Source organism: Peromyscus maniculatus, chromosome 5, assembly GCF_049852395.1.
Source record: "Peromyscus maniculatus bairdii isolate BWxNUB_F1_BW_parent chromosome 5, HU_Pman_BW_mat_3.1, whole genome shotgun sequence".
NCBI classification, from domain to species: Eukaryota; Metazoa; Chordata; class Mammalia; order Rodentia; family Cricetidae; genus Peromyscus; species Peromyscus maniculatus.
In genome coordinates, this window is record NC_134856.1 from 99,370,062 (window position 1) to 99,396,166 (window position 26,105).

At 37.3% G+C, this 26,105-nt stretch overlaps 1 protein-coding gene across 12 annotated transcripts in view; it reads right to left on the reverse strand.

Annotated features, from left to right (window-relative positions):
• Positions 1–26,105, reverse strand: part of Sugct (succinyl-CoA:glutarate-CoA transferase) — a 727,080-nt gene that overhangs the window by 294,883 nt on the left and 406,092 nt on the right. The window contains exon 13 of one of the 12 annotated variants that reach the window (XM_015998704.3): positions 2,664–2,770. The exons of 10 other annotated variants lie outside the window; for them this stretch is intronic. In XM_015998704.3, coding sequence (XP_015854190.1) covers positions 2,675–2,770 — 96 coding nt within the window. In that variant the 3' untranslated portion in view covers positions 2,664–2,674. Of the gene's footprint in view, positions 1–2,339; positions 2,771–26,105 lie in introns of those variants that run through there. One more of the 12 variants, XM_076572954.1, reaches the window with a different exon arrangement.

Sequence of the window (26,105 nt, forward strand, 5' to 3'; positions counted from 1 at the left end):
TGTGCTCAGCCAAGAGATTAAGAATCATAAAACTGCTTTTCCCAGATTTGATTTGTCTGGCTCTAATAACATTATCAAAGAAAGTAAATGTTTTAAAAGTACATATCTCAGAGGAGAAATGATGTTGTCAGTAGAAAAGGAAAGACAACGTCAACACAACATGAGCTGTGTAGTAGCATAGTCACATCTGAATGTACCTTACAAAGCTAACACTATGGGTCTCATCTCATGAATCAACCCAAATAGTAACCTACAGCTCTGGCATCAGGCCCTTATGCATTGCCTAAAACAGTATAGTTCACAAAATCTTTAGAGCTTCAAGGACAACTGCACTAGGTCAAATTCACTGCTACCATTTGTACTTGTGATGTCATCTAAAGTTCTGTGTTAGAGGCTTTGTTCTTAGCTTGGCATTATTGGGAATCCTTAGGAGGGGGCATGTAGGGAGCCGCTATTCAAAGATGGCACTGGCTTCCTGGTAGCCTAGCTGTAAACAACTCCATATTTGGCTATGATGCACGAGTATGGTAATTGGCCTTATGTCCTCAGCCTATCCCGTGGCTCCCCGTGCTTGCCTTCTGGCGGGACCCAATCACAGTACGGCACGTTTGCCTGATTCCCTATATAAGCAGCTGCAGTTTAGTCCTCGGGGCCCCTCACCTCCCGCTCTCCCTTAATCAAGAGGCGCTCCAATAAAGTGTGATCTGAGAAGAATCCTCGCATGGTGGTCGTTCTTCCTCGCTGGCCGAGGAGCGCGCCGCAGGGGCATACTGGAGGAAGTTAGGTGAGTGGGGTCATATGTTGAGGAAGATACTGAGACCTCTCTTTCTAATTCTCACTAACATGATCTAAACAGCTCCATTCTACCATACATTCCTATTATGATATTCTTTCTCCTGTAAAGCTCAAAGCAATGGACCCACCAAACATGTACTGAAGCTTCTAAAATTATGACCTAAAATATATCTTCTTCATTCAAATTAGTTATCTCAGTATTTATTTTCATAGCAACTTACAGCAGACTAACACAATCAGTATGGGAAGGAAGTTCATTAAGAATTGCTCTCCAGCATAAGCTGTCATTAGTGTTTTTGATCTTAGCCATTCTGACTGATATAAAATGGAATCTCAGAGTCATTTTGATCTGCATTTCCCTGATGGCTAAGGATATTGAAGAATTCTTTTTTTTTTTTTTTTTTTTTTTTTTTTGGTTTTTCGAGACAGGGTTTCTCTGTGTAGCTTTGCGCCTTTCCTGGAACTCGCTTTGGAGACCAGGCTGGCCTCGAACTCAAAGAGATCCGCCTGCCTCTGCCTCCCGAGTGCTGGGATTAAAGGCGTGCGCCACCACCGCCCGGCTGATATTGAAGAATTCTTTAAGTGACCAAAAACACTAATGACAGTTTATGCTGGAGAAGATGTGGAACAAGGTGGGAGTACACACTTGTGCAGCCACTTTGAAAATCAATACGGAAGTTTCTCAGAAAATTGGAAATCAACTTACCTCAAGACTCAACTGTACCACTCTTAGGTGTATACTCAAAGGATGCTTAATCATTCCACAAGTACACTTGCTCAATATTATATAATAGCAGCATTGTCTGTAATAGCCAGAACCTGGAAACAACCTAGATGCCTCTCAACTGAATAATGAATAAAGAAAATGTGGTACATTTACACAGTGGATTATTACTCAGCTCTTAAAAAATAATAGCATCAGGAAATTTGAGGGCAAATGGATGGTATTAGCAAAATCATCCTGAGTTGGGCAATCCAGACTCAGAAAAACAAACATGATATGTACTCACTCATAAGTGGATATTAGTTGCAAAGTAAAGGATATCATACTACAGTCCACAGCCCCAGAGAGGCTAGAAAGCCTTCATCTAGTGACTGATGGAAACAGATGCAGAGATCCACAGCCAAGCACTGGGCCAACCTCCAGGAATTTTTGTGATAGCAGGGGCAAAGGACTGTATGAGCCAGGGGTGTCAAGGTCATCACAAGAGAACCCACAGAAACAACCAACCTGGGCTCAGAGAAGCTCACAGACTCTGGATTGACAGCTAGGGAGCCTGTATGGAACTAACCTAGGTCCTCTACATATGTGTGACAGTTGTATAGCTTGATCTACTTGTGGTACTCCTAGTGATAGAAGCAGTCCACCACTGTCCACTGTCTCTAATGCTTTGGCTGGCTTCCAGGAACCTATTCTTCACAATGGGTTGCCTTGCCCAGCCTTAATACAAAGGGAGGAGCTTAGTCCTACCTCAACTTGATATGTCATGCTTTGTTGACACTCATGGGAGCCCTGCCCCTTTCTGAACAGAAACAGAGAAGTGGAGTGGGAGGGGGAATGGGAGAATAGGAGGGAGGGCAAACTGTGGTCAAGATATAAAATAAATGAATGAATTTGATTAATAAAAAATATTCTTTAGAATAAAAGCATTAGAGAAAAAATTCCTCATATTTGTTTTTCCAACTTCTTGTATTCACTGAGTAAAGCTTCTTTCAAGCACAGAAATTGAGGGTCCAATAACTCCATTTGTATTTCACAAAGGGGATAGTTGGGAACACTGGGGGCGACTGTAGAGGAAGACCATTAAGGCCATTTTAAATACTGTGAAAGGGTTAAGCCATGAAATTGTTATTGGCAATGTACATACCCTAGAGGAGCCTAGCTTTCTAATTTTCCTCCTGAGACTGTGTTTTGGGAGGCCAGAATCTTTAGCTTCATTCCAGAAATGATTTGCCACCATGGAAAGTCATGATGCTGTAAAGAAAGTACAGGATTTAAGCCAAGATCCATATTCTAATCATAATACCTCAGTTTAATCTCCTAATTTATCTGCCATCAGTTTATTCATCTGTAAAATGGGAAAACTCATTCTTCAGCTATTTTGATGGGGTATTGTGACAATCGAGTGAAATAGCTATTGGAAAAAATGTTTTGCAATCTGTATATTCCTATGCATATGGGAACTATTATCTTGTCTTTCCCCCTAAAACACTGGTCCTTGGAGTTTACTTAGCCCAAAGTTTTCCAAGTGACTTCTGAAAGAACATATTTGAGCTACTCAAATGAAGATGTAGACAAAATATGAGTATGTTTGTCTACTTTTTTTCTGATCCAAGCTTCCTTTCACAGATTTCACTCTTTATGTCATTAACTAAATTTAAGTCATGCCTAAAGACTTACTTGCTTGGCAGCACAGTTTCATATCCTGTTTGGTTTAATTTTTCAAATTCTTTTGAAAAGCACTCCAAGATGTTTGCATGAAGATCACTCAACAAATGCCTCTCTTGACTGCACATACAAGGACACACCCACATCAATGGGAAGAAAAATAATTCAGCCTTTTGTTAAGGTGGTAAAGCAAGTCTAAAGAAAATAGGTCCTACAACCACATCTACTGCCACACCATATGGACATGTCTTGGGTCCTTAATCTCCTCAGACCAACTTAGAGGCTAATGTGATCTTATAGAATGCAAGGCTACCAACTGACAGAGATATGTTAGGATTGGTTCAAAACAGACACAGTACTTTCCATGAAGCCAGCATCTTGGCAAGAGAAAATTCCCTAGTGTTTCGACATTATCAAGAGACTAACCATCAGATCCTGCACTGTGTTACATAAACACAATAGTCTCATTGTTAGCAGCTGCTCATTGATCAGCATTGCACAACTGACCAGGTGCACAGCAGGACAGGGCTCTGTCTTTATTCAAAGAGAAAAGGTAGGTGGGCTAAAGACTTAATCTAGTGTGGAAATGTATTTATTTCAAGCTACTGAGATTATTATAATCCATAAATTAATTTGCCAAGTAATTCATACATGGTAGAAATTAAAGCCTGCTACAAATAGACAAAGAATTTTAACTTGTGAACTCTCCTTTTTGATCATATCTAGTAACTGATTTTAAACTCAGTTGTAAAAAGTACAATAATTGACTCACTGTAACTAAAAATCATCAGATAATTTCATGGATATGTATTTGAATCACCAACTGCAAGTACAGTTTACCTTCAATGACCACATTAAGATAACTGAACAATGTTCAAGTATAATCACAATGAAGGAAAGAATTATTCACACAGGATTAACATTTAAAGAAAAGATGGTCACATATTCAAGGAAAAATTCTTTCACTAAAAGTAATAATTAAAGTTCAGACTTTTATAATTCCCATGACAGTGTTTCAAAGGATAATGAAGGATTTATTTGGCTTCAAACCTTTAAAAGTATATTTAGAAAAGTTAAAGGATTTGTCATCAAAATTTTGGCTACAAACTTGCTTTCAGAGCATGTAAAACTACTACCTTCAAAAAAAGACTATCAAAGGCCCAAGTTAGGAATCAGATTTAGTGTATTTTTATTAATGTAAACCAGTCTTAAGACTCTGGTGGCAAATTATTGATTAGTGTTCATTTTGTTTGTGAAATGCAATCACAGGCTGACCCTGGCAAGAAGCCCATGCTCAGCATCTCTTCCATAATGACAGTGTTTAAAGATATTTTTAAATTATTTCTTAATAAATTCCAATTTGCTTCAAAAATGAAACAGTGAAATTCAGGTACATTATTGCTGAAAGATGTGAAAAATAACATGATTTATTAAGTTGTCTTCAGCCTGTAGATAACATATACATAATATCAATGAAGTGCATGCTCCATGAGCCCATAAGTATCCCAGTGAAGGGAGTAAAGCCATTTTCTGATTCTTTTCTAGAGGTGTGGTCACAGTATGTTTTGGCTCTACTTTCTCTATGAATAAAGCAGAGTAATTTTGTACTTGTTTATTATATCTGAAACTAACACCATGGTGAATTCCTTTCATCTATATTTATGAAGGATGGTGTTCATTTGTCTGAGGACTAGAAATTATCACAAGCTCTTGAAGAGATAGAATATGTCAGTTTTCAACACTTTCAGTACCAAATTATAAAAAAGGGAGACTAAGTTTTGGTTGTTTTATTTCCCTAGACACATTAAGCATGGGGATGGGTATTTGCTTCTGTAAACAATGGTCTCTAGTTTTTTATTTCATAAATCAATTCTTACAAACAACAGAAGTGATTTGAGCTCCTTGAAATTCCATCCATGTCCTAAATACCCTTATAAAGTGCAGGGTGGAATCAGGTTGATTTACTGAAACTATGCAGACAGGCATAACACATAACACATACAATACTATATGTACATATACATTTGTGTATGGCGAAACATTTTCTTCTCACATTTATGTTCCTTTCCCTTCTGCAAATGACAGGGTGGGAATACTCTCTAAACTGGGCCCAGCTTCTACTACATCTTGCAGAAATTATTTAAAAGTTCTAGCCTGTGGGTCTTCCTATTTATTTCCTAAGAAAATAATTTTATCTGATGTATATCAGCAAAAAGATTATACACACTTCATTTAAGAGATAGTGTGTTAAATATGTATGATAAAATCACAGTCTTAAGAAGAACAAAAATGGTCCTTTTTAAAATTTCCCTCATGATTTTTATATAAAAAGGAAAAAAGTCCATTTTCATAGCTTTTCCAAGAAAACAATAAAAACTTGAACACTGTCCCTCTTTAGTTTTGAAAATAAAATAAAATTATTCAAAGTTACATATTTTCTGGAAACTGAACTGTAAGGTACTCTTTGACTGGTAAACTCATTCTAGACTTAAAAAGCTCCTACATCTTTCCTCAAAATTCTGTCCACACAGTAGTCCTTTAAGGTACTATTTTTATTCATGTACTGGCATACTTATAATTAGAGAAGTATTTAACCCATACCCCCTTCCAGTTTAATTATAAACTGACTTTTAAATTTTTAGTTTGACCAATATATACCCACTGCCTCATAGCACTTAGTACATAAGAAGTAAATATTATTGAACTAATGGTTCAATGAATATCCATGAGACAAGATTGTTTATGAAGCTATTGATGAAGTAAAACAGCCATAAAGCAACTATACTATGTCTGGCTGGTGCAGGAGCATTACACACAAATCTCCAGTTAGAAAACAAAAGAAAATCCTGTTTTTGCCTCCTAACCTACTGCATTCGGATGTTCCTGCTTTGTAGAGTAATGAAGTACTGATTTCTATTATGGTCCATTTAAACAAAGTTCAGGGCAGGTATAGAAAACTATATTTCCAAACTTTCTTCCCTAATAACAAATATTTCTAAGCAGACTGACTATTTTCTTTTAGCAAATTGTTCATCATCTCAGTCAAGTAGAAAGCCAGATGGACGGGTTGATGCAAACAAAGACACGTAAATATATTTTACAGAATAAACACACTTATTCTACACGGTATGTAGGTATGTAGGCAACTAAATCTTTCTCACATTTGTCTCCCAGTCTTCTAAGGGATATCTCTTCATAACTCTCACTGCAAAGCTAAAGATTAAGCATCTCTAATGGCTTCATAATTAAATACATAAGAAATGTGGATGAAAACGAAAAAGTTGAGGCTTAATTCCTGATAGTCCTGCAATTATCTACGAGGATTATTTCTTGCAGCTAAACTGTTTTACATGTATCTCTCTATTCCTACAAGAAGCTTAGTCAGATAAGTGAATTATCTAAGAAGGAAAGGTAACATGAAAAATGATGATCACCTAATTCCTAAGTTATGCTGCCTTGCCAGAAAGGCTTCTCTAGGCCAGCACAAAGGCCCTTTGCTTAAAATTCACATGCTGTTGTGTTCTAGGCTTGATCACACCATCAGGGCTCTCTGTTTAAGTTTCTGTTGTCCTGGCTTATGTCTGAGCCTCCCAGAGTCTAGACATATGAGTACTACAGTATCCATATATCATTATATTATTCTGTTGAGGGGCTTTTTCATATGTCTGGCTCACTAGATAGAGTGAATAAAGAGTGTTTTCTACAATTCAACCCTATCAAGTGGGCTCTCTAGCTCTACCTAAGACCACAGGGAATCACACCAGTGACTGAGCATGAGAGGAGGAAGCTATATAGTTTGAAAGTCTCTCCACAGCATCATCCCACAAGCCAACATGGTAGAAGTTCACAGAGTCTGAAATTATGGCATAGGTTGTCATGAGACAGGAGTGACATGCTTCCTCAGTTCCTGTAAAATTATTAGTTATTTTAATCATGCAAAAATATGGTGTGAAGGACTAGCTGTCTGCAAACTGTAAAAATGTTTCTCTTATAATGTTTGGCCATTTACTATTCTATAGTCATAATAGGATTGTGTAAAACATTATCTTAAAAAAAGTGACACTGGATTGCATATCCTACAAGGCAGAGAGTCTATTTTATGTCTCTTCCTTGGGCCTCACACGGCATGTAGCACAATGTAGACAAGAATGAACATTTACTGGGTGCCTACATGTCCTCAGTTCTGAGAACTGAGGATTTTGCAATAGGCAAAGCTCATACTCCCCTAGAGCTCAGATTGTATAGATGGGGGCAGGGATAAGGATGAAATAAGACACTGGTCACAGGGCAGAGAATAAGCAACTGTAAAGTGCATAGCCAAAAATGGAACCTGGATAGCATCTAGGTCAGCAAAACTTTGTTAATATGTTCAAAGATTAACTCTTCATTTATTGATTCTTTGGATTTTTGTATTGCTATTTCACTAAATCTAACATTTCCTTTTTAAAGTTTTTGTCAGGATGATCTGTCATCTGTCATTGAGAGTTGGAAACTGGAGTAGCACACTATGACTCTATGGAGTTAATCAAAGAATCCACATTCCATTTGCTAATGATGGTTCTACACATAGATGACTCTAAAGACTCCACCAGAAATTTCTTAAAGCTCATAAAAACATTTAGCAAAGTAGCAAGATATAATACTAAGATACAAAAATCAGTAGCCCTCCTATGTACCAATGACAAACTACTGAGAAATAAATCAGAGAAATTAACCCATTTACAGTATCTTAAAAAAAAATATCTTGTAGTTAATCTAACCAAGAAAATGAAAGTAAAAAAAAATCACTGTACAAGGAAACAAAAAGACAACAAAAGATAGAGAGACATTTCAAGCTCATGGATTGGTAGTACTAATAATGTGAAAATGGTCATCCTAAACGAAAACAATCTGTAGATTCAATGCAATAACTATCAAAATTCCTCAAGCCCTACTCATAAAAATTTTACCTGAATCTGCATCTTGAAGTGTACTTCCTATACTTTCTTATAGAAGTTTCAGAGTTTCATGTCTAAACCATAGTCAAATTAACCAAAAGGAAAAGAGAGCAGAACTAAACTAATAAAATTTTAAAAAGGGAAAAATTATAAGGCACTGAGGAAATTCATAGAATCATAAGGAAATATTTAAAATTTTATATTCCACTGAACTGGAAAAGTTAAAAATAAATGGATAATTTCTAGATGCACATGACCTACCAATGTGAAATCAAGATGAGGTTAATTTACACAGACCAATAACCATCAATAAAAGAAAAATAGTAATTAAAGGTCTCCCACTAAAAATGACTTTCTATGAAAAGTATACCAACTTAAATTGTTTTTATATTATTAGTATAATAAAAATAAAGTGATTAATATAAAAAATATATAGGAAGTCTAGAACATTGCTTTGAATGCTCAAACTTCAATCTCAGGTTCAGCCACTCAGCATAGAAAAGATAAATCCTCTTCCTGCTGCTCAATGTCCACATCCCCATGTCTTCTATGACAAATCAACTCCCCAGAGCTGTGATGATAATTTAACCATCAATGGTAGCAACTCATCACTCATCTGCCAAGAGTACACACTAAACACACCATGTATGTAAAGACAAATAAAATATCAGACATATCACATGTATCATGTCTGTGACTCACAGAAGAGGTATTAGATCATTGAACAATCTGCCCCACTTCACAATGGCAGACATATTTTTAAAAAAGTAGACATAAAACTCAATGGGGGTTTAAGTTATTTAGCATTCTATTCTATCAAGAATTATACTTACTACACTGCAGAACTGAAGATAAGTAATAGATAATGCAATTTACAAATAAAATGTATAATATAGTACAAAAATGTTCAGTCACACATACAGAGGGCTCTTGGCATATACAAAAAAAGACTATATGTCAAGGGTGCAGGGAATTCAGCATCTCCAGGTTTGATTTACATGGAGACCCACTGAGCACTGGATCCTTGACTATAAATGGGATCTGGTCACATGGAAGTATGAGAAGGGGAACAGTGATTGTAGCAGATAAAATTATGTATGCTCATGTAACATGATTTTGGAATAGTGGATTTCTTAAAGACAGTTTTATTTTATTTAATTTATTTATTTATTTATTTATTTATTTATTTATTTATTTGGTTTTTTGAAACAGGGTTTCTCTGTGTAGCTTTTCGCCTTTCCTGGAACTCACTTTGGAGACCAGGCTGGCCTCGAACTCACAGAGATCCGCCTGCCTCTGCCTCCCAAGTGCTGGGATTAAAGGCGTGCGCCACCACCGCCCAGCTTAAAGACAGTTTTTAAAAAGGAAACATTGTAGGTAAATAAAATCAGTATATTTACTCTAACAGTTACATAGAAAAATTGGGAAAGTTGAACTGGGGAGATGGTTCAGTAGACTTGCTTTGCAAGCATGAAGACCTTAGTGTAGATCCCTAATACCCACATAAAAGCAGGGTGTGAGAGCATGCACCTGTGACTCCAGTGCTGGGGAGGTGGAAACAGTTGGGCCTGTGAGTTCAGTGACAGGCAGTATAGCTAACCTCTGTAATCTTGAGGTTCAGTTAATGACTTTCTATTAATAATATAAGATGGAAAGAAATTGAGGTGAACAGCCTGATACCAACCTCTGGCTTCCACATGTGGTCCCACGGGCAACTACTACATCTACACACATACACACACACACACACACACACACAGAAAATAACATGGAGGTTCTCTAATCACATCTTCTAAAGAAAAGGGCATCAGGGTTTTATAAGCCTGGTTCAAGGGTAATGGGACCAGACACTATCTAGGGCATTCTGGGTAAATCTTAGCTTCAGACAACTCATCTCCAAAAGCTACATGTTGGTTTATGACATTATTAAGTAATCTGACATCTGAAATCCCAGGGCAAAATGTAAACAATATTCTTTTTTAACACTGAAGTATCTAGTGTTTATTTAAAATGATCAGTTTTGAAAACTCACCACACAAAATTTTTATGGCATAAATGTGTGGTGTGTGTGTGTGTGTGTGTGTGTGTGTGTGTGTGTGTGTGTGTGTGTGTATGTTTATGCAGGGGGGAGGGTGGGCAGGTGGAGAGTGTGTTTATTATTACTTAGGGGAAAACAGACTGGATTAAAGCACACCTGGTTATTGTGGATGAGGAGGAAAGGAAAAGGAATTTGAAATGTCTGCAGAGCTCATTAGTGCCCTATTACCAAATGATTCAAGGACATCGTTGGCTGTGATTCAAACAGTTGTGCTCTTCTGAGTAACATGATGACAATCTAAAGATCCACAACTGAACTCTGGAAAACCCTGTCTGAATCTTTTGTAATAAAAGTACAAAAAAAAAACTAAAATAAAATAAAATAAATTGCTGTATTGGCTGTATGACAAGGACCATCTCAGAGTGAATCCTCTCAAAGCTGGGGGCCCATAAGTTCTGCTTTCTGTAGTCAGGTGAAAAATAGGATTTGTTTTTAAGGCACTCTGTTATTAGAAAATGCTGAGTGAGTAGTTTTGAGAGGTTCCCAACTAAAGCCCAATGTAGTAAACATCTGGATTCACACAACTTGATGAGACATATTTTGTCTCTTAACCTTTTCCCTCTGTGACTGGGTTTCTCAGACCACCTTTCAAACAACCTGTGGACACCAGCCTTGGATGCATCATCACCTACCATATACCATGTCTTTTCTTGTTTCGCAGAACTTAGATAGATGCCACTGTGGATGCTATCAATAACACCACTTGATTTATCTGGACATCCTCAGATTCACTCTGAATTTGTTCTTTATCATAGCATCACTAACTTTAAATCCAGCAGGGAATCACACATCATCAATTTAGCTTCCATTCATAAAGGAAGTCAATATTTTAAACACCACAGTAATAGGAAGAAGTTAAAATTATAAATTTCTTCCAGAAGTATTACACATGCTTTCTCTATCCCTGCTCTTTAAACTAAAGACTAATGGTTGTACTTAAGTACAGGTAGGCACATTTTAAGCCAACAGGTAATTGCAATGTCTTCCTTAGGGTCTTCAAAATGTTTGCATTGCCAGTGTCCCTATCACCGTTATGAAGCTCCATACAGCTATTCATCTTTCCTTCCCTTGACTCCTAGAGTTATTTGACTGCCAGGGAACTAAACCCAAACCATCTACTGTCAGCACCCCCAAATACTTCCAGAAATGAATAGTATCTCCTTCAATTATATACTATAAGAACTGTGAAAAGTTTCTTATTCTGTTAGGGAAAGGAAAGTAATATTTTCCTTGCTGACAGACCAATCATCCCTTGCCTACAAAAAAAGTTTATAAGTAATTTTGCATGCTAAAATTTGCATGTGAAATATAAATTTTCAGGCACATTCCTCCTGGAAAGGCAGTGTCTAATATACCTTCCAGTGCATGTTGACCACATCCTGGCTAAGGCTGAACACTGGTAATGCTAACCAGATCTGGACTACAGGAAGCAAGATGCCACACGGGACAGCTGTCAACACTCTCTCAGCACCCAGCCTTCAATTCAGCACTCCCCGGCAATTAGCAAGGAGCTATGTTTTAAAGCAAACAGACACCTTGTGATCCCAAAAGCAAAGGAGAGGAGTCCCTGGGTTGCTCCTTGTGATTGTTGGGCCAATGTTGACCACTGTCTGAAAGCTAGTCCATAGCTATATGACTGCTGCTTCCTAGCCCTGACCTCCTGAAACATATGATGAACATCAGCTTATTCAGTCTTCAACAATCCCAGATAATTTTAGAATACCACATAGTCACACTTTTTTTAAGGGATTGTTGCCTGACAAAATCTCTTCTCAAGACAGAAAAGTGACTGACTGATAACTATTGATGCATTTAACACATATGTAATCCCTATTCCATAAAATGGATGTTATTCTTTCATCCCTTGATTCAAAAAGCATGTTATAGTATCTACAGTTAAAAATTGTGTGTCAAATGATACCTTTGATGTGAAAACAGAGGCAATAGCTTCCATTTGCCTATTCACATACAACTGTATACTTACATAAATAGAAAGTCTAGAATCTAGGTGTTTCAATTAGCAAAATAATTACAAGTGATTCCCAAATCCAAAAATCATTTAACCCAGGGCTCAAAACAGTATTTTTCAGTCTAACTTATAATTTTTCATAATGTATTCTATACTAATACAACAGAATAGATTATTTAATCATTAAATGTTTATTGATATCATTTATGCAGTGATTCCCAATAACTAAATACTTTGCTTTCATATTGCCTGTGTTAGTGGACAAGGGATACTTTTAACTCTGTTCTCACACCACTGGAGATTAAACCCAGACACCCAAGCATGCCTGGCCAGGGCTCTACTAGTGAGTTAAAATTCCAACCTTTAGGATATAGTTATTTAAAAAGAAATAGTTAACACTTGCACAGAATTAAGTGTAGCTGGAGTTTTCTCCAGTCCTACCAAGCCCCACAGACCCCACAACTGCTCATAAAATAATCACGCAGAAGCTCATATTAATTAAAATGCTTGGCCATTAGCTCAGGCCTACCATTGTTTAGCTCTTACTACCAACTAAGATGTGTCTACTTTAACTATGCAAAGCATAATTAAATGTAATTATTATTTTCCTAAAGCTGTATTTTATTTGTAAACATATGTATTTGTATATGTCTGTGTGCATGTGTACACTTGTGTGTAGGTACCTGAAGAGACCAAAAGAAGTAGCTGGAATTACAGCATCCAATATGGATGCTGGAAACCTAACCCAGGTCCTCTGGAAGAGCAGCAAGTGCTTTTAACCACTGAGCCATCTCTCCCAGCCCTACATGTAACTGTTTTGAAAAGTTCTTTTAAAAAATATTTAAAGTCAGATTACTATCTGAAAAAAATATTTGTTTGATATTTTTTCACTGTTCTTTAAATGTGGGGAAACTGAAGCCCATGAAATGGTGAATTTATAAAAGTATATTGTTTTCTCCAGAGGAGTATGTACATCAAACTCATAGCTTTCTTACTCTCTCCTTAGTCATAATTCTAATGAGACAGAAGCAAATTAGAGAGAAAAGGGGACTGGGATTTTGATATACAATCATTGTTGCAAAATGAAAACATTGGTAGTAAACAAAGAATCTGATATTAGAAATATCCCAGAGTAAATACTTCACATTCTTCTCAAAATGGATAGCAGTCTGTGACATTGAATTTAAGCATAAGACTGCTACAAACATGAGGAGCCCCTCATGACTTAATGACATTTCAGTCCCTCTCAGTGTCTCATTCCTTTCTGCTTCTGCCCTGCTAAACTCTGACCACACTGTTCAGTTCTACAAAGCTGTTCAGGTACCCCAGCACCTCAGAACCGGCCCTGCTCTATTCCTTGTTTGATACCCTTTCTCTCTACTTACTATTCACATCCTTGGGTCTCATTTCTTAAAAAGTCGGGTTATTCAGTAACTGGTCCTTTACAGGCACTCAGTAAATATTTGTTAAATAAACAAATGAAAATCTATGTATCTACCTTGTTAACCATGTGACCTTAAGGAAAACAATTAACTTTATCTAGTCTAAGAAAAAAGGAGTAAAAATATATACAGTACATCCACCAAAATATTTTAAATAAATATGTTAAATAAAAGCAGAAGCAACTTCAAATTCTTACTTTCTAGAATGCAATGAAAAACATGAGTGAGCTACTACCCTGCTGTGATTTTTTTTTCTCTGAATCCATATTTTTTTTTTTTTTTTTTTTTGGTTTTTTTCGAGACAGGGTTTCTCTGTGTAGCTTTGCGCCTTTCCTGGAGCTCACTTGGTAGCCCAGGCTGGCCTCGAACTCACAAAGATCCGCCTGCCTCTGCCTCCCAAGTGCTGGGATTAAAGGCGTGCGCCACCACGCCCGGCTGAATCCATATTTTACTTGCTTTAAAAACAAGGTTCTAAGACAAGTAATCTATGCATCAGCTACTGGAGATACCATGCTTCACATTTTTAATAAATAACCATTATAATTTCATTCTGCCAATTTTTCTAGTTAAATTATTTAAAAATATTAATTATCATTTTAAGTCAAAATTTGGGGTTGAATAATATTAAAGCTCTTTCATGAAATATGACTGCAGTTAAAATACAGAGCAGGACAAAAGGACCATAGGGTCTGACTGTTTCATGTGCCTCTGAAAAATCAATAAAACAATTAAGGTTTTCTATTTGAGGACTTGTCCATGTTCAGATAATTGTGATTTTACAATAGAAATTGAAATCCACATTTGTATCTTCTCTATGATTTCTCAGTCCAACTTGTTCACTTCACAAGTCTAAAGATGGCTCCTTTCTGTCCCAGCTGTGCCAATTCAACCTGGAGTGGGAAGCATTGAGTTCTGACATCCTTAGAAGCTACCACGATTGCATGATGGAAATAAAACTGACAGTTCTGTCAGGGATGTGAGAAGCAGAATCAGATCCGTCTTGTTCCTGCAGAGATGTGCTAGCTGTACACAGCTGAAGGTAATAAAAGCAAGTTTGGTGGAAAAGATGTGCGGATATAATTCAAAGACACATTGGAGAGGAACTGATACATCCTTTGTTACTAACTCCTTAGTGGTGAGCACTGTCTGACCAAAGGTTTGCCGGTCCCATGGAGGAAGGTGAAGAGACTTCACTTACAGACTACCTCTCACTTACATTTAGACTGTGTCTCTTTTAAGTCCTGCGATAAGGACCCTAATGACCCAAATACCCACTGATCATGTAAGTTAAGTGTCTGATCATTTTTAAATTACCTGTAATCTTCAGAGTAGGTTTTATTATTTATGATTTGTTGATAAGAAAGCCAAGGAGCAGTAAGGAAAATTAAGTTGCTCAAAGTCACACATAGCTAGTGAATAGCAGACCTAGAATTCAGACTCTCTCCTCTCTCCCTCTCTCCCTCCCCTTCCATCCCTATCTCCCTCTCTCACTACTTTTTTTCCTCCCTCCCTCTCTCTCTCCCTCCCTCCCTCTCATTTTCTGCTGTTGTTGATAGAATCTCTCCTACACACTCCACAGTTACTGAGAGAATATTCAGTGTTGTCTGCAAAGGAAGATATTTTAGGATGGGCGTGGTTGTTTATGCATTTAATCTCACTCGGGAGGCAGAGGCATGCAGATCTATGTGAGTTTGAGGCCCATCTTGTCTACCTAAGGAGAGAGTTTCAAATAATAATGACAAAAAGAGGAAGCTATTTTCCTCTTATAAAATGTGAATTATTTAAAATCTCCACAAACATACTTGAAAAACTTTTAAAGCCTAAAGCAGAGAGTATGACTTGACTTCTTCAAGAGCCATAACATCTCTACAGTGCCATTTTCCAGCCAGATGCCTAGACAAGGCATGCACTATGTCCTGTTCTGAGCATGTAACACTGTAGCAATGCTGGCCACTTGATGCCCCTCTGTGATTCTAGCAGCTCTGTTCCAATGCAGCAGGCCACTTTCGGTAGCTTAAGAATAAATCTTCCATAAGGTAGGTCTTCTAGTTCTCACTGAAAAAAGATTTTTATGTTCAATAACTTTTGTTAAAGAAATATCTTCAGATAAGAATCATTTGAAAAGCAAAACTTGGCTGGGGAAATAGCTTCATTGATAAAGTGCCTACTTCACAAGCAAGAAGACCCTGTGTGCCCATGTTGTTGCACAATGCTAACCCTGGCACTGGCAAGGTGGAGATGGGAGGATCCCTGGGATTCATTGGACAGCCTCAGACTCTTCTAACTAACTGATTAGTACCAGAACAAGAAACCTTGTCTCAAAGAAAATGGGAGGTGTTTTTTGAGAAAGACCCCCAAGGCTGTCCTCTGGTCTCCACATGTGTGCACACACAGTGACACTCCTTTTTCTGCATGCATATATACATAGGAGGAAAAACTTTATGGATTTCTAGTTCAAGATCTTGTGTTGCTTTTGTTATCTGGCAAGTGTGTGTGTACTGTGTGTACATGTGTATGTGACAGATAGGTTATAACTGTAATCAATATTCATTTGAATGATAAATTAAAAGTTAGGAAATACAAAATTTTTAAAACTCTATCTAACTTTCCACTGAACAATGTGCTTATCTGACCATTATATTACACAGATCTTGCTGGTGAAATAAAAGAAATGCAGACTCGATAATCGTGCCTCTCCCAGTTATCTTGTCAGAAACCAGATCATCACTTTATTACATGGAGATACTGAAAATACCTACTTTAGAAATATCTGTAGTCAGTCACATGAAGATTTTTTGCAAATGACAAGATCCAACTATCCCTACTGATAGCCTATGTCTTGTCTAACTTTGAACACGACTTTGTATAACAAAAGATTCCAGCTAACTTTTTGGAGCTTCCAGTAGTTACGGTGTTGATGAACTGGAAATGCCTTTTGGTATTTTAAGCATCTTTTCCCCATGCTGCCTCCATTGTGATCCTGGTTTGGAGATGCTCACTTGCCATTATGGTGGCTGCTATGCTCCCACATAAGGAAGGACACGGCTCCTGCATGTCCTACTGTTGGCTGGCAGACCAAAAAGGGCGTGCAAGAACATCCTGGAAAGCAAAGCAGACTTACACCAGACTGATTCGGCATAAGTCACTTCCCTGATAATCCTCGCTCTAAAGTCAGTTAAATCAAAGATTCCTGATGGCTGGAGGAAGTCATATGTCCATATTTAGAGGCCCAGAGTGAAAAAAAATCTTTTCATGTTGCATTCATATTTACAGTAACTTTTCAGATAGTATCTGAATATATAATGATTACCGTGTGGTTAGGAAATGAGCAGTAATGAACAGTGTTGAATCATTTCATCATCTAAGAGAAAATGTCAAGAACAAAGTCTAATGATTATCCCCAACAAGCGAAATACTGCAGACCACAAATGGCTTGCCATCCTAATCCATTCCAAGTATAAACCAGCACATACTTGCATGTGCACAGAGACCCCACAGACCCTATAGGCAGTTACTGAAAGAGTTAATTTGGGACTCAGAGCACTGGCACTTTAAGCTCTGCTTCAAAAGCTTGTAAATGGCAGAAAAATCAATACACTTTTTATCAGACCTTAGTGTTTATAGAAGCAATACAAAACAGGATTTTGTTAAATGTATATATTACGCTAGATCAAACTGTAAGTTAAAACATCTGTGTCCAAGTTAATCTCAGACACAGCATGGAGATTATTTGAGTTGTGTGTTTCCTTTTGTGGCCGTTTTAGATGTGGCTTTCAGGGGGGTGGGTGGGGAATCATTTTCTTAAGCTTTTTAGTTGTCTGCAACAGTGCCAACAGTTGAGCATACAGCAATATTTTAAGTTACCCAGATGAACAACAAAAAGGAAAGAAACCCCTTTAGTAATTCGAAAATAGTGTTGTACAGGCAATCTGTAAAAACAGATTATAGGTATATAAATACAGGCACGCATTTTCTAAGATTGCTATAGGCTATCCATGACACAAAAATTCCAATTAAAACCATTCTTATGAGCAATTATCACATTCTGTAAAAGCATACACAACTTGTAGGTGGATTATACCACCTCCCCAAATGAAACAAGACTTAAAACATAAGTGAATATAACGTACTATTTTAGCACAATAAAGGTCTTATAGAAAGTTTTTGGTTCTTGTTTGTAAGAGACAAGAAATTAAGTTGATGGGAGCTTTCTTTTTTTAGATCTGTTTTTAAAGGATCAGACATCTGTAATTCAAATCCATTTTGATTGAAACAGTAAATTTGATTCAATTCTGAAATTTCATTTCAAACGTGTAAGAGAGAAATTCATGGGACCCCTCAAAGTAAATGACAAGCCTGGTCTCTGAAATATGTCAGGAACACATTAACACCATGTAAAAATAACAGCAGAAACAAAACCAATGTCACAACGGCCAAATGTCCTGAAAACAAGAATCAAAGAAGGAAACTCTCAAATTTAGTATTAATTGTATCTTTGCTAAGTAACTGGGCATTATGGTTGAACCTACCCAGTAATGTTTAGTGATGGTTTTCATTCTTGTTTACTTCAAGTGTTAAGTAAGGACATTTACCAAAGATTTAGAAGACTGTATTGTAGAAGTAAAGCAGAATCATTCACAAATATACAAATATATTTGAAAATGCACATTATGATTAAACTCTATTCTATATGCTAGACACACATATGAGCAATATAACTCACTTATATATGTACACTATTGATACTGAGTTCCAAATGGAGAAAATGAAGTAAGAAACAAGGGCTGAGAATATCTAAGAACCAGCATTTAAATAGAGTTGTCAGAGAAAGTCTTTCTGGTGAGGTGACATTTGAGTAGAGTCATGAATAAAATCAGAGTAAGGCCCATGAATAGCTATAGAAAGACTAGACATACAGATGGCACAAGGAATATAAGAACACCCAGGTATGAGCTTGCTTAGTGTACTTAAAAATGCCAAGGGACTTGAAGCATTGTGAGAAAGTCACAAAGAGGTAGGTAAGAAGGATAACTAGGGCCAGATTAGTGCAGAATTCTGGATTCTGATGGAAGTCATTGGAAAATGTAAGCACAAGAGGGGCTAGGGCAAATCAAATGAATAGGATTTCTAGCTAAAGTATAACCATGAAATCCTTAGCACAAAACTTCAAACAGTACTCTGCAATTTTTTTTTTATCTTTGGGGGCCCGCCACCCAGCTCCCAAATAAATAAATAGAGAGAGATTATTCTCACTTATGAATTCCTGGCCTTAGCTTGGCTTGTTTCTAGCCAGCTTTTCTAACTTAAATTATACTGTTTCTCTTTAATTACATTTTGCCTCTGGGCTTTTTTGCCTTTCTTTATTCTATATATCTTTCTTCCCTTCTTACTCCATAGCTGGTTGTATGGTTGTGTGGCTGGCCCCTGGCGTCCTCCTCTTCTCTTTTTCTTGCTCCTAGCTCTTCTTCTCTCTAGATTTCTCCTCCTATTTATTTTTTCTGCATGCCATCCCTGCCTATTTCTCTCTCCAGCCTAGCAATTGGCAGCTCTTTATTAGACCAATCAAGTGTTTTAGGCAGGCAAAGTAATGCAGCTTTACAGAGTTAAACAAATGCAATATAAAAGAATGCAACATATCTTTGCAGCATAAACAAATGTAACACATCTTAAACTAATATTCCATAACAGTACTCAGTATGCAATAGCTAATCAATAAAGGTTTAGTGAATACTTAAAAGGATAGATGACTAATAGATTAATAGTGAATATATATGGTCCATGTCTGCAAAAAGTTATCTATATTATTAGACTTTGATACTCTAGTCAAAGTTATGTTCCCAAGTTAGGTATAGTGGCACTTGCCTGTAATCTCAGCACTCAAGATGCTTAGGCAGGAAGATTACAGCAAGTTAATGGTCAGGTTGAACTACTTAGTGAAGTTGTGTCTTAAAGAAGAAAAACCTGGGAGTCAAGAATTGTGTATTAGGATATTATTGGAAGAAAATTTAAAAGTTTGAAAGAATGTCATTAAAAGGGGAAGACAATAATGGTAAGTTCTACTTTTTAATTTTGGTGTGTGTGTTGTTATATGATGTGTATGGTGTGTGTACAATGTGCACATGCATACATGCATATGTGTGGAACTATGCATGTACTAGTGTTTGTGAGATGATCAGAGGACGATCCTAGTTGCTGGTCCCTGCATTCCACCTTGTTTGAGACAGAATCTTCTTGTTCAGCATTCTGAACACCAGGGTTGCTGGCCCATTAGACTTTGGGGTTTTCCTGTCTCAGCCTCTCATCTTACTATATGAACACTGAGGTTACAGATACATGCTACCATCCATGGCTTTTACATGGTCAAGTTTGAACTTTGTTCCTCACACTTAAACCACAAACACTTTACCCATGGAGCCGCCTCTCCAGCCTAGTTTTGCTTATTTCTCTAACTATCCAAAAGTTAGCCCAGGAAAGCTATCTTTTCCTATCTGCCACATACTTCTGGTATCCAGTCCACTTCTTTAGAATATAATTTTTCTAGCAGAAGGTTTTATCTATGAGCCCTGGATTACCATTCTTCTTGGGGTACAGGAAAATAGAACTGGAACTACTTATACAAGAACATAGCGGGTGCTTTGTAGCCAGAGCAGAATACACTAGAACTATTGGGGGATGGAAAATTATCCTCATTCTTAACATACAAAAGGCTGCTCCAAAATAATAAGTATGCTTGTTCAAGTGCTCAGTTCACTAGCAGGGAGGAAAATTAGCCTTTCCTTCCAATAGTAGGTACAAGCAGTTAGGTTCAACCTATTTTTAGGAATATATTTACAAGTACTATTAACCTAGGGCTGAGTAACAGTAAGCATTTTCTATATTATATAATTATCTCAATTTTCAAAATAATAAATGGTTGTCTAAAGGATGGGCATACCTCCATTAGGAAAGGAAATTGAGGTTATGAATCATGACATAAGCAAGGCAAGAATAAACTGAATTTAATTTTTATATAGAACAATTTCAAGTATACTTCTTTCCCTTGCCTTAAATACACATTCTTTTATGGCAAAATAACATTTCTTTAATCACAGAAGTTATACAAACTCATTGTTTAAGACTACGAATATCTTTAACAAAAAAGAAAAATCACTTTACAATTCAAAACCCAGAGATAAACATTATTATCATTTTGGTATGTTTCATTTTTTCCTCCTTTAAGTACTCATATTCATCCATACTGTCTATGTGCTCAATGCCCTGCCTTGAACATTTGGGGGTCATTGATTGTACAAAATAAGATTAATATCTCTGAGACAAATATTTCCATTAATCACATTAGCTTAGGCCTATGTTCAATAGTGTGCTTTACAAAGTCTGCAGCATAGATTTCCATGTGACCACAATGGATGGTTCATTTGGCCTTCCTTTCTGCATCTCTCCATCCAGTTCAGGATCAAACACAGCTGCTGCCTTGCTCTGCTTGGTTGAGGTACTCGGGATTTAAATCTAGTGCCTTACACATTCTATACAAATGCTCTCCACTGGAGCTATATCCCCAAGGCTTTTTTACTTTTTACTTTGGGCTAGGGTCTCCCTAAGTTGCCCAGGCTCCCATTGAACTTGATTCCTCCTGGTTCTGCCTCCAGCATAGCTAGGATTTACAAGCCTGGTTGGCTCCCAGTTTTTTGTAAATGAAGTTGTATTGAAGTATATCTCATTCATTTGTAATTGTATTGCCTGTGGCTGGTTTCACTTTACACTAGCAAAGTTGCAACAGAATGATTCAGGCAGAGATTGTGGGGCTGACAAAGCCTAAGATATTTACTAAGTGTATGATTAGCATCTTACAATGTTTATTAAATAACTACATTCCCCCATAAAAATAAAACCACCACCTCCCATGTAACATGCAGAACAATGTTACCTGTGTCTGTCCATCTGCTCCTCTACCTGTATCAGAGCTTGGTTAGTTCCTTAGCCAAACCGGTTGAGTGTCCCTTATATGACATGTTTGGACTTAGAAGTGTTTCCGATTTGGGAGTTCAGAATATTTACAGATACATAATATATCTTGGGAATAGAACCAAAATCTAAACATTGACTTGATATTTGTTCCATATACACCTTACACTCTAGCATGAAGATAATTCTGGGAAATATTTCTAATAACTTTGTGTATGAAGCAAAGTTTCATGATGTGCAATTTTCCAGGTATTGTGTTATGTTAGTATTCAGAATGTTTCAGATTTTATAACTTTTCAGATTTTGAATTTTTGGATGATGGATCTGTATTTTAAGTTTCTAATCAGTGTCTTCATATTGTATTAGGGATGCTTACAGGTGCAGTACAGCTTTGTTTGTTTGGCCTTTTGCCTTAGTTGAAAGAGGTCATATTCAAGGTTCTGTGAAGAAACAAGAGCAGTGAATATGAAAACAAATTCTGACTGAGGCTTCCTACTGTGAAGCTTTTAGGACCAATACCTCCATATTGTTTCCTTAGCAGCCCTCAGGGATCACTTTTTATTTGTTCCACTTTTTGGCACAACACTGTTTTTCAAAGCATGTTCTAAAATAATTGTTCTTTATCCATCACATTTCACTCTATAGAGGGGAAAACTTCCTCTGCTTACAGTATAGAAATCCACACCAGCTCTCATGCCAGCAAATAATGACTTTTTCGAGCAGATCGAATGGATCAAGCTAGTACATGGACTAAATTCTAAATACTTGGCAAGGTCTTCTGAGGAAAGACAAGAAAATATAAGCAACTTCACCTCTGGCAAAGCAAGGGAGGAAGAGGTAGCTACTAAAAAGGAGGCAAGATAAAAATACCTAAACAAATTAATAAATAGCAAATAGTAAATAAACCTCAAAAGTCAGAGTATATAGGAAAGCATGCAGAATTCCTGGAAATAGAAAACTAAAGGGATGTGTATGGGTATCCAACAGTGCTCATGAGAAACAAGACAACTAGAAAGCTGAAGCGCAATCCTAATTAGTCTTAACAATAAAAACCTGGAGTCAGATATTGAGGGTGAAAGCTGAAAGATCAGAGAAGCAGAGTAGCCAGCCACTTATTACCTCTTCAAAAATCTCAGAATGAATGTGTGGGGATCCTGTCTCTACAAATCCTCAGACTGAATGGGGGCCAGATCCTGTCTCCACCTCCCTAGTGCTGGGATTAAAGGTGTGGGCCTCCCATGTTCTGGGATCAAAGGCATGGTTCTCCCAAGTGCTTGGATTGCAGGTGTGTGCCACTACTGTTGGGCCTCTATGGTTAACTAGTGGCCAGCTCTGCCCTCTGATCTCCAGGCAAGCTTTATTTGTCAGAATACAAACAAAATATCACACAATGTGCTTCCTTCCTTCGGTGGTACATACAGGGCTAGTCACCTGCCACTAGGGGACTAGAATTAAATCTCACTTACTTGGTTAGACTCTAAGCTACCAGACAGGAATAGAAACTACTTCAGATATCAGAGCTGAGGAAGAAAGACTTCTAGCTTGTCCAAGGATAACTTCAATTTGGACACCTGCACAGTAGAACTCTTGTATTCTCCTCCAGCCTCTGTTATAATCCTTACCAATGGGCAGTGTTGGCATCATGCACCTAAGTGTACCAGTCCCAGACTCCATATTCACTGAATCTCTTGTCTGACTCCTCATTCTTAGATTAAAATTGTTTGTTTTTTTTAAAAACACAGTACTGGTCCAGTCTAAGACCCTTTTAATTGCCACTGTTATGATTAAGTTCAGGCCCTCACCACTGTCTCCCAGACTGTTATGGTAGCTTCTTAAGCAATAACTATATGTTCAGCTCCCCACCTTTTCATGCCAATTGATTTAAGTTCTTTCTTAAAATGCTTCAAAGTCTCTCTATATTTTACAAAATAGACTTGAAATTCTCATCATATCATATCTGCTCACCTTGCCAAACACCTCCCCCTACCACCAACATATAGCCTATCTTGAAATCCTACTTCAGCCATCACACCAATATCCTCCAGCCTCTTTTATATCAATGCTTTAAATGGACAGTAGCTCAACCTAGAATCCCCTCCCTGCTTTGTGTACCTGGTATATGACATCCCCTACAAAATAGCTTGAGAATCTCCACCTGTGATGTCAGCCCAAGCCCTGCTCTCCAGCTTGCAGTTTCACCTCTGCCTGTCTATAACACCTCAAAGAAGAGCTGCTGAAGCCACTATGTCTGCCTTATTCCTATTAGGAACCTTGAGCACTTAGCCTAATGTTCAGCGTATAGAGATAGTTAATATCTTTTTAAACTAAATCTGAAATCTGAAATAAAGATGGAGATGGAATAACTTTTTCCACATCTCAACATCTTAGTTTCAAAAAGTATCTAACATGAATATTGCTACTAGTGGAGTATAAGATAGAACCCTTGGTTTCTATTGAGATTCTATTGTTTTATTTGATTTGTATAAGTTATTTTCCTGTATGTATGTCTGTGTACCATATACATACCTGGTGCCCACAGAATCCAAAAGAGGCCACTGGATTCCCTAGGACTGGAGTTATAGATGGTTATTAACTGCCACGTGGGTGCTGGGAACAGAACCTGGGTGCTCTGGAAGAACAGGCAGTGCTCTTAACTGCTGACCCATCTCTCCTACCCCCTGTATCATGAGTTCTAAAGGATATTTTAGGGAACCTGAGCCAGGCTTTCACCTTCCATAAAGAGATGCAAGTACAAGTGAGAGCGTTTATTTGCTCTTCACCATCCAGTCTTTGGTCCCAGGAACACACTCCTCATGGCATCACAGCTTTATTTGAATTTTGTAAGAAGTAATTTTCACTAATCTAGGTAAAAGATCTGCCCACATGTAGTAACTTTTAGACTATATGTGTTTAGCAGTACCATTCCTCCTCAGTCCAGGAACAGTGTTTTAAAGAAAGAACAATGTGGCAATAATCACCATTTATTTTCAAGCATTGCATATTTGTTTCAACAAATTTCACAACATTTCCCAAGGGATTTTCAAGAAAGCTACCAAGAATGTTTAGCAGAACAACATATGGAATGCTAATTTTGTTGTGATGCTACACTCTAATACAGCAAGAAACAGATTCTTCACAAAATCAGCAGATTTGCAAACACTAATTAAGAAACACTGAAAACTATCAAGGTCAATTTAAGAATCCATTTGAAAACAAATATTCCCAGTCATGTTAGTTCTAGTAATTTCTCAGCGGGGATTTGCTGAACATCAACAAATTTTCACTGTGCAGTGTTTTCAGTGGAGGTAAATAAACAAAGGTATATTTTGGATTTTGAATACACAGTTGAACATAGAGTTTTGCACAACTGATTGGAAATAACTAATTTGTATCTGCTGGTACAATCCATCACTCCTTGGGAACTGAAGATCCTCAGAGTGTTAGGTTTCTACTTAGCCTAAGATACATGTCTGCTAAGAGACTTTGCAGGAATCCTGTGCTCATGCAAAGAGTATGCTTGGGTTCTGTAAATTGATAGACTGATTCTCTGCATTGTACGATAAGAATAAATAACCATCAAAATTCCAGCTTCATATGGGATTCAATGAACTCTCAATTCTGCCTGTTGACTCGTGGCTATTCCTGTATTATCTTTCATTGCCATGCCATTATCTGCAAAAACCTCAAACCAATAATGAAGGGGGCAATCTACACATCATGTATTCATACATATGTGTGCTATGCATGTACATATGTGACTCATTCTTCACATGTTCTAGTTAGTGAGAATTGATTAAACTTTTCACATTGTCAGCCTTTCTGTGTGCTTAAAGCCACTCAACTCATCAAGATTGACTCCACTCCCTAGAATAGAGCTCCAGCAGGCCTGGTGACACAGGTCTATAATCCCAGACACTTGAGAATCTGAAGAAGGATTGCAAGCTCAAGGCCCATTGAGGTATAGAGTGACTTCAAGGTCAACTTAGAAAACATAGGGAGAGCTTTAAAAAATTAGAGAAAGTGCTAGGACACAAATCAGTGGTAGGAGGTTGCTGAGTATGTGCAGGACTCTAGATTCATCCCATAGACTGGGGAAAAGTAAGAGAGTAACTCCTGACATCAAGCTATTTGAAATAATATAACTGTAAATTCTTAATTATTTTCCAACTGAGAACCCTAAATCAACAACAGAACTAGCCTAAGCAGCAAAGGTAGAATAAGACCATCCAGGGTCCAAAACATTCTATATTAGTTAAATGTGTTATAGTTTTATCTGTGTCTTGTTTTATTCCAGAAAGCATGCAGAATAGTTTTCTTTCAAATAAGTATGAGACTGGGTACAATTTGGGGGAAATGTGAAATGGAATTTACTTCAGTTCCTACCATGTTTCTTCTGGTGGAACTTAAGGCAAACAAAACTTGGATGAAGAAGCCTTCTGTCCCAGAAACCCACAGTACTGGATTTCTCAGATAAGAAGCAATCACTGTTTAAGATAAAGATGTAAAACTACAG